The 9,265-nt window shown below is 37.9% G+C and overlaps 1 protein-coding gene across 1 annotated transcript; it reads left to right on the top strand.

Moving 5' to 3' along the window:
• Positions 1-127: 127 nt before the first annotated feature.
• Positions 128-4,034, top strand: LOC104168919 (40S ribosomal protein S21-like). The gene is given in 6 exon segments (XM_009709690.1): positions 128-177; positions 1,144-1,207; positions 3,013-3,084; positions 3,760-3,796; positions 3,799-3,815; positions 3,996-4,034. Coding segments are annotated over 6 exon segments (279 nt in total).
• The last annotated feature ends 5,231 nt before the right edge of the window (positions 4,035-9,265 follow it).

Genomic DNA, 9,265 nt, shown 5'->3' with positions numbered 1-9,265 from the left:
GCCCGGCCCGCTCCCTGCGGGGCGGCTTGGCAGTAGGGCCCGGGGCTAGCACTCTGTGCTAAGGCAGGCCTTGCTCCTTCTAGGAATTACCGCTCGGTACCTGTGCTTCAGCGGCAACCCGAACGAGATGCAGAACGACGCCGGGGAGTTTGTGGATCTCTACGTTCCTCGGAAATGGTGAGCGGTTCCCTCCAGCGGCGAGGGTGCCGGTGGGGATGGCGGGGCCGCAACGCGTGTGCCCCGAGGAGCTGGGCTCTTGGCGGTGAACCGGACCAGGCCGATACAGCCTATGCAAAAGCAGGTTTTTTACTAGTAGCGAATACCTGCGGGGGAAAAAAGTATTTTTGTAATGTGTTCCAGTATTTTTAAATAGCTTACATGAAGCAGAGACTGAAGTTTAAGAGAACACTGTGCATGTTTTGTTGCATAACTGTCAGCCTTACAGTGGTAGTGACAGCTCATGTGTGGCTCACTTCAGGAGTAAATGTGCATGTTTGTAATACGGTAGCGTTTCTATGCTACAAGCTGTTATAGGGCACCTGTTAAGTAGTCGCTTGTTGCCTTGATAGCACATCTTAAGTATGTTTTTGAGATGATAATAAATGGAAAATGAGAAGCTTTTTGTAAATGCATACGTTTAAAAAAATCACTAAAAAGTAAGCGATTTGTATGTGTTTTATTAGGTTTAAATCAAATGTTTTTTACAACCTGTGATTTCTGAGGGTTTGTGACCTGAGGGTCTTTTGACAACTGTCATGGCTCACAATGAAGAAGGCATAGAAACTGCATTCTTATGAATTATATTGATTGCTGTATTTTTTTGCACTTTAGAAGAGAAAAACTTGATATTCTGTGTGTTTTGAAGGCCTGTGCCTCTGTGTGCACTGTGTAGGGATGAACTGGGCATATAAAAAACAAGGTGAAGGGATGGTTGGCAACTTAGCTTGATGCTGCTAAGTGAAAGTCTCCTTTAAATGTACTTATAACTGCATTTTAATTTTCCAAGTGCTGAAAACTTAATCCATTACTGTCTAAAAGTGTTTTGCAACTTTAATTTGCATGTAGAGTTGGCTTTAATAGTTTTTTTCATTGTCACTGTCTGTCTCCTTTTGTTTAAATGTATTTTGTAATTTTATTCCTTAGCTCTGCTAGCAACCGAATAATTGGTGCAAAGGATCATGCTTCTATTCAGATAAATATTTCTGAGGTAAGTTTTGTAACAGAGGTATGTGATGAGAGAGCTACACCTTTAAACTTTTGATAGAAGTTAAGAAATGAAACAGCTTGTGGTGCATCTCCAAATGATTCACTAGAGACCACGTAAGTGTAGAACTTGAGGGCTTTTAAACATACAGGTATATTACTACGTCACCCCTGGTTATTTTTCAGCCTATTGGAAAATACTCATTAGAGGGAATTTCATATAGCTCTATACAGTCTGTTCCAGTGCGTAACCATTTGACTAAACACAATTTCTGAACTCTGGATATTTAGAGTTATAAATTAGGGAATTCCTTGTCCTGAAAGAAAGAAGGAGAAGAAATACTTGTTTCTGGGAGATCCTTATCCCTTTTATCTTCACCTGTCTGTAAGAAAGTACCATTCTTCAGTCTGTCCTTGTGCACCCTGCTTTTTAATTTTTTATTCTTGTTGATATTCTCTGTGCTTTTTCTAGTTTGTTCAAACTTTAAGAAAGATAGTTTCCAGAGCAGAACTCTATTTCTGTTCTATTTTGCTTAACTAAAATGCCATCTTCCGTGTTTTGTTTGAATCTTTTCTGTTAATACTTGAGACTGCTGCTCTGATAGGTGACAAATGAGATTGCTCGTGTGTTTTGTGTGCAGCACTTTGATTTCATTAATTCAGTGCTTGGGGTATTACATGCTTAGAATTTTTCCTGAGGCATGCTGCTTATTTGTGTTGGCTTGGTATTGTACATTTAGTTTTCTTTCTGTAACATAAGGAATTTATTCTTGTCTAAGTTTAATTTCATCTTCTCAAGGTAGTGTTATTGCAAATCCATCCAAGCTTAACATACATGCTGAGAAAACCACAGTAGACCTTGACTCCTGCAGGATCCCAGTTAATGCACATGGGCTCTAGTTAGTTTAAACTCCTTTTAGCATGCTTTTTTTTCCCCCATTTTTTTTTATTGTTATTCACCTTGCAGGAATTCTGTGGACACAATGTTCCTATAGCTTATGAGCTATATAGCTTGATTTATTTCTTCTTGAATGGGAGGCCACAAAACTGCATTCCCATATTTTTAAACAACTGAGTCTCTTGTGTTACCAGTCTGACTAAAGAAATTATTTTACAAAATGTGCTGTTTGCAATTTCCTGTAAATGTTAAGGCAAGTACTTTTCTTGTTCACCGTGTTTCATTCCTTCAGTGATCCTTATTTCTTGTTTTCAAAGGATCAGAGATTAGCAGAACTCGAAAACAAACCCACATGGTATTACAGGGTTCACTACCCTGTTTAATTTAATGGTTTATATTGTTTAGTCTTTTTTTCCTGTTAAATTTCTCAGCAACTGAAGGAAGTGTCATAATTTGTGTCTCTCAACTTGGGCATTTTTCTACCTGTGTAACAAGACTGTCCCCTTCCCCCTTTCACTTCAATTTTCCATAATACTGACCTTAATTAAAATAAACATGAAAAAAATAGCAGAGGCAGTAAAATCCACAACGAAACTTTACATTGAAATTCTCCATTTTTTTCAGAACTCAAATACTTTCTTCTTCTAGCTACCATTTTGTATTACGTTCTTGTTATGCTGTGTGATCCATTAAATTTTGCAGCTGCACTATGTAACTAACCATAAATTTGCTGTGAAAAGTTACTCTATAGTTTTTTCTAACTTCAGGATTTGCCTTGGGTTTTTGTAGTTTGCAGAAAAATATTTGCAGTGTTTTACAAGTAATTTTTATCTTTGGGTGCTTGGCAAGTGTGATGTAAGAGCATAAAATTTTATAAGAATCTGTATGGAGTAACTTGCTTGTAATTACAGGTCGACAAGGTAACAGGCAGAGTAAATGGCCAGTTTAAAACATATGCCATTTGTGGAGCAATTCGTAGAATGGTAAGTACTTTTTTGACCTACAAAATGATTGTGCTTGCTTTTATATCGATTAGTGATTTTTTAGATTTATATTTGGCCCTGAAAACACAATGCGCCTTCAGCTCATTCTAGAGGAAGAGCTTTTGTGGGGATCACGAGGACAGAGTGAAGATGTGAACAAATTCACTTGCAAGAATCAGTTTCTTCTGTTTTGTTTTTTTTTTCCCCTGAATCCTTCGGTTTCTAGAATTATGTATGTTTATATTTTTTAAAAAAAAAAATCACTGAAGGATGCACATGATTTTTTTTTTTTTTTCTTTTAAGAATGTACCAGGCTACTAATATCTGGCTTTTATCTGTTGATTATAGTTTTAGAGATGATACTACCATGACTTAAATTTGTTAAACATGGAGTGAAGCTTCCTAGAGTTCCTCAGAAGTCTATTTACCCAGAAATGTATCTTGCTAATACAAGCGTATATTTTATCAAGTTAAAACTATTTCTTGTCCTAAAGGATGACAAACAATTAACAGCTAGTTTTGAAAACACTAATCTGTGCCTGTAAGATGTAGTGATCTGTGGAAGGCATTGTGCATTTCACTACCAGCATTAAATGCTGCAGCTGCTTCCTTTTAATGTGTATCAGCAATTATTGGGTCACTTCAGAATCATCTTTTTTTTTTTTTTTTTTAAAGGGTGAATCCGATGACTCCATTCTACGTCTGGCAAAAAATGATGGAATTGTTTCCAAGTACGTGTGTTTATCTTATCCTCAAACTCTTGCAGGGGTAACTGCCATACCCAAATCCAGTTTTTAGGATGAAAATGTATACACTGTATTTATAGGTTGATTATACAGTTGGTCAAAAATATTTACTTGAGCTGTTGAAGCAAACTGACTTGTAACAATGTTTGTTTCATTTTCTTCTAGGAACTTCTAACTGAAGAAACTCTGGTATGGAACATCTGATGTAAAATAAACAGTTCAAACCTATATTGTGTTGTGTCTTTTGTTCAAGTCATAAACATTGGTGGATTTATTATAGCTAGTCTTAAAAGACCTACAAATATGTATCTTCAAAAGATATACAGATTCTGATTCTGAATTCTTAAAACAAATTGGCTTATAAAGCAGTGCCAGAGTTGAAAATCAAGAATTTCGACTTCTCTCTTTGGTTCACTGTCATCTTTCATTTCCAGATTTAGTAAGTTTTGCAATTGTAGCTCAAGTCCTTTTTTGATCTGTAATGGAACATTTTGCAATGTAGCAATCTAATTCAACTTGCTGCTTTTTCAGTGGAGAAACTAAGGGGTTTTTTTGGTTATGATATGAAAGTTTAGTGGGTTTTCTGCTGATAGAAGCTCACAATATTTATTCTGCCATTGACGCATTCTTTAAGGGAATTATTAAAACTAGAATTCATGGAAAACTGTCTACACAGAAATACTTCTTGGCGTGCTAGCGGGTTAAGAGACTCTTTCACACGGCAATCAAAGTTTTACCTTTTTACTCATATGAAAGACCTTGATGGTGAAAAGCAGGGAAATAATTTAAGGAGAAATAAATCTGAATATTTGGCAATATTTTAATAAATTACTTAATACCTCTTTAATGGCTAGATAGACTTTATACCTGGTGATGTGGGGTTGTTTTGCTTCTTTTAGCTATCTTGCTAGCAGAACCAAGGGAGGATGCAAGCAGTTTGGATGATACTACATCTGCTGACACTGCCTCTCTCGTTAGCCAGACAGGGAACTGACAGATTTCCATCACACTTCTGAGCTAACACACCCCAAAGTTTTTATAATGTAGCTTGAAAGAGTTGCTTCAAGGTTCTACCTGTTGTACTTCAGGTGTTTAGTTTTAATTTGAACTGGTTTCTGAAAACGTAAAGCTTCTCAAGTAGTTGTTGCAAAAGAAAAATACAGTTTGCTGGCTCAGACTACAGTGATACTCAAACCACAAGCTTTGCTGAGTTATCATCAGGAATTAACTTTAGATACTGGATTAGAAAGTTTGATTTTTCTGCAAGGCCAAGATCATAGATGTACTGTCAAACTGAGATGCTTTTAAAAAAATCTGCAATTGTCCTGACCTTACAGTACTTTATTCTGACACCTCTGAACTTGCTTCTGCTGTGTGCCAAAATACACCAGAAATACATTGTTTCAGGGTCTTTTTTTTTTTTTTTTTCCCTTTGATCAGCTCTTCAAGTTTGGCTTTGGTAATTGCATTTGGAAAGTGCTATGCTTAAGGTGGTATAGCTGTACTAACAAACCTTTGGGATCTCGCCTGTTGTAGGGGGCCATAGTGCTTTTGGCAGTATTACGGCTTTGTTACATCTCAGCAGTGTTGGTGACTGTATTAAATTGCAAAAGCTCTCCACAGTCTTTTCCTATACTGTCTGCAGGAGCTGAGAGACAAAATTGTAGTTAAGTGCTAAGCTAGAACTGACGGCTGGCACCTAGATATGGTTATGAGAAAGGGGAAGGGTGTTTTGTGTCTTAGAGTGCCTAGTTAAAATCATTGGCACCTCTGTTGGGAAAAGAGATTTCTGATCTACTTTGGCTATAATTCCGCAAGGACTTAAAAGCCTGATGTCTTTTCCAGTGGTATAATGGCTCTCAGATTTTTGTTTTGCAGGAGGGATACAAGAAAAAGCTGTATCCTTTCTTCCAGGTGCTGCTTTTGTGTTGGTAGATTTTGTTTGCACACAGGTTTATTTGTCAGTTGGTGCTTATCACTGAAATAGAAGGTTATATGTGGCTTTGGTAGTTTTGAAATATGCTAGTGTGATACGACTGGTATTGAAAATTCCCATTGTCAACTGCATTTTACCAATTTCATAGTATCTACAACTATGCACAGGCTATCCTTCGGATCATGTGTTCTGATCTGCGCATCCTCAAGAATTACTGAGAGGTTATATCCAGATTATACCGTGTTCACTCCTGTGTGATCATCTCTAGGACGTCTGCAGTTGTCCTTACTCAAATCTCTGCATAGGCCCTCTCTCAAAGTTTTCTCAAGTGATAGAAACTGTTTTGGTGATGCTTTCCTGTTTATGCTGTAAGCTGTCTCCATGTAGAGCTTGTTACCATGTGGTTTATTTCTGACTTTTGCTGTGGGTGCATGTGGGTGTGGGAAGCTTAAGCCTCAGACCTCTCTTAGGAGAGCCTGGAATAGGGATGCTGTCATCTCTGAACTAAGAAGCAGGATGGCTGAACTATCCAAGCATAGTTTCTTTCTCCTTATCTGTATTTTTCTTACTTTTCAGACATGTGAAAATACAGTGTATTTCTTTGGAAGATACCGTCTTGACACTGTGAATAGCTACTGATTCTAAGCATCGCAAATCAGGCCATGTTAATGTGTAGTTGCAATGTGGTGTGTTTTTTTTCATTTGAATCAGGTTCTTTTCAAATCATAAAGAGAGTTAGGATTTCAAGTGTAAGCCACTGTATAGATATTATGAAGTCCGTCACTAAACCTTTGTTGCGGGGGCAATTTCAGCAGAGAAGACCAAAATCGACAGACTGATAGCCCTTTTTAGTGTAGCTGTAAACCAAAACATTTTTGGTTGCGCATTCTGTCTTCCCACTGATAACGCTTGAATTTACCAGTCCTCCTCCAAGCTGATAGAACTTTTAAAAGATAAACTCCTGGATGTTTCAAGTAAGGGGGAAACTCAGCTAAAAAGACCAAAAAAAGGCTTCATGTTGAATTCATGTTGAACTTAATAATACAAAAAGCATGCAAGAGAGAGAGCTTTTAAATACCACAGGCAGAAAAATAAAAAATGAACCCATACTTTATTTTTGAGCTACATTCTTCTGACATCTATGTCAACCATGAAAGATGCATTAAAAAAAAACGTGGGGGGACCTGTTAGTTGTGATTCTCCTGGAAATAATTCATTTTTCCAGCAGATAAATCTCTGAAAACACTTTGTGGAAAGACAAATACACTCTCTGGAGCATACAAACTGGAGATTTTCAGCTTGGCTTGTGTCCAATCCTCATTACTTTCCTTTGTGCACAGTAAAAGGAGATAAGTTTTAATTGGACTTGATGTTTCTTTCTGACATATCTTAAATTAGCTGGTTCTGCCTTGGCGTTAGGGTAGAACTTTAAATAAAACCAGTAACTGTTTACTGCTGATAAATGCCTAGTTTACCAAAGAGTTTAAATATTGTTGACTTGCTTCTAATCCGCTGGGACTCTGTTCATCCACATGGATTTCAGCAGAATTCCTCCGTAAGGCAAAGTGAACTGGCAGCTTAAAAGTTCAAGATGAACTTGAGGTCTCTCAGATGTCTTTTTAAGCAATAAAACTCCATTAGCATACAGCTGTACCAAGTTTACACTTCTGCATTGATTAAATATTTAAGAATGATGTTGTAGTTTAAAACTTTCTTTGCTTTGTAATACTGATTGTTGCTGTTTGTTTTTCAGAATTTTAAAAAATTGAAACAAACTACTTTTTCATTAATTTCTTGTCAAAATAAGCTTATGAAATGTCCTAAGACCTAGTTCAATGGGAAATGGATTAGTGCTGTTCTAAAGGCTTCCTGAAGTTCACACCATCTTCACTAGTGAGACTGCATAGCACATGAGATCTTATAAAAATTTCTGCAGAATCCTAAGGGAGGACACGTGTCCCTTTAAAAATCAATTTTGAGTTGCATTTTTCTAGTATTGTGATGTAAAGTGTTCTTTGTTTTCCTGGGACAGGAATAGTTCAGATCTAGAGCCATGAAAGGGAATGAACTGTACTTGTACTGTACAAGATGGACAGAGTTGCCCTTACATGGTTACATTGCACCAAGTCATGAAATTCTTTCTGTTACTTATGAGGACTTGGCAGTGGCATCCTAAAGACACTGGATTTAACTGGGGCTATTTTAGTGTCTTTGGCCAAAATTTTGCTGCTTGGACAAGAGCCTGTCTACTCCTTAAAACACCTGTTTTTTTGGAAGGAGCTTGTAGATGTCTCATAATACCAATTTTTCTTTTAAGCCTTTATGTTCTTTTAATGAACTCCGTGATGTTGAAAAGCTGCTTTAGTCAATCTTAGCTGTACGTATGTTGTGATCAGAGGTCCAGGGTTAGGAGGCTACTGCGTCTTCTGTTGCTGGGGGCACAGAATTTTAGCAGCTTTGATAACATCACCCTTGCTTGCAAGGTGCCAAACAGGCAAAATGCTGCCAGGGCTGGGAGAAGACAAGAGGCAACATGCTTCCCTGGCATCGCTTGTGCTTCACTGCAGAAAGGAGCACTGTGACTCAGAAGAGGCATAAAAAAGGCCAAGAGTGTCTTTTGCTTTCACGCATGTCCGTTACTGCTGCTCTCTTCTTCCTGGCTCAAGCTCCCAAGGAGAGCGTGGAGCAGAGGCTGTCTCACTAGTGCTTCCTATGGAAAGGAAGCTGGGACAGCTTGCGACAGATATAGTTTATTTTCTTAAAGCACGCAGTGATGCTGGAGGCTGCTGAAAGCCTACCTAGAGGACTGAGCTAAGTTGTTACGCTAGATTTGGCAACGATTCTGTTTTTCAGTTGGATGTTAGGGAGAGCTGTCTATTCCCATCTCCTGTTTAGTTCAGTTGCTGTCACTCATAGTGATACACAGAGATAAAAACACCTCTGCTGCAAATATTACTTTGAACAGGTTAAGGGAGGTTTTGATTTTAGTTAATTCGTTGATGACCATTTGCGTTAAGGCATCCAAGGGGATGCAGCTTCCCCATGTGTATGTTGGACTAATCAGCTATGGAAAAACATAGAAAACTAATTAAGCATTTTTTCCTGCTGGGAAATACACTGGTTTTTAATATAAGACAGGAGGTCTCCTTGACTAAATCCTTAATAGGAACTGCAGGTGCTGAGATTTTAAGAATTAAGAACAATTAATAAGGTCAGTGTGGGATTTTTTTTTTTTAATGTTTAATGATGAAAAAGGTATTATTTTAACATCTATTCTCAGATAGCCATTAGCGAGTGAAACAAATGTGGCCAGGCTGAACGAAGCCTATTATTCTGCAGCACACATACCCGAGCTTTAGTCTATTGATAAATCCTGTTCTGTGGTTTCTTTCTACTGGACTGGGACTGTGAAGAAAAGCAGATAGATGCCTCTTCTGCTGAGGATTTGGGACCCTCAGTTTGGAAGCAGAGCATTAGCCGATTTTTGCAGTCCTGTGGT

Source organism: Cariama cristata, unplaced genomic scaffold (assembly GCF_000690535.1).
Source record: "Cariama cristata isolate BGI_N322 unplaced genomic scaffold, ASM69053v1 scaffold43411, whole genome shotgun sequence".
NCBI classification, from domain to species: Eukaryota; Metazoa; Chordata; class Aves; order Cariamiformes; family Cariamidae; genus Cariama; species Cariama cristata.
The sequence above is the reverse complement of the archived record's forward strand: the minus strand, read 5'-3'. Positions and strand labels throughout refer to the sequence as shown.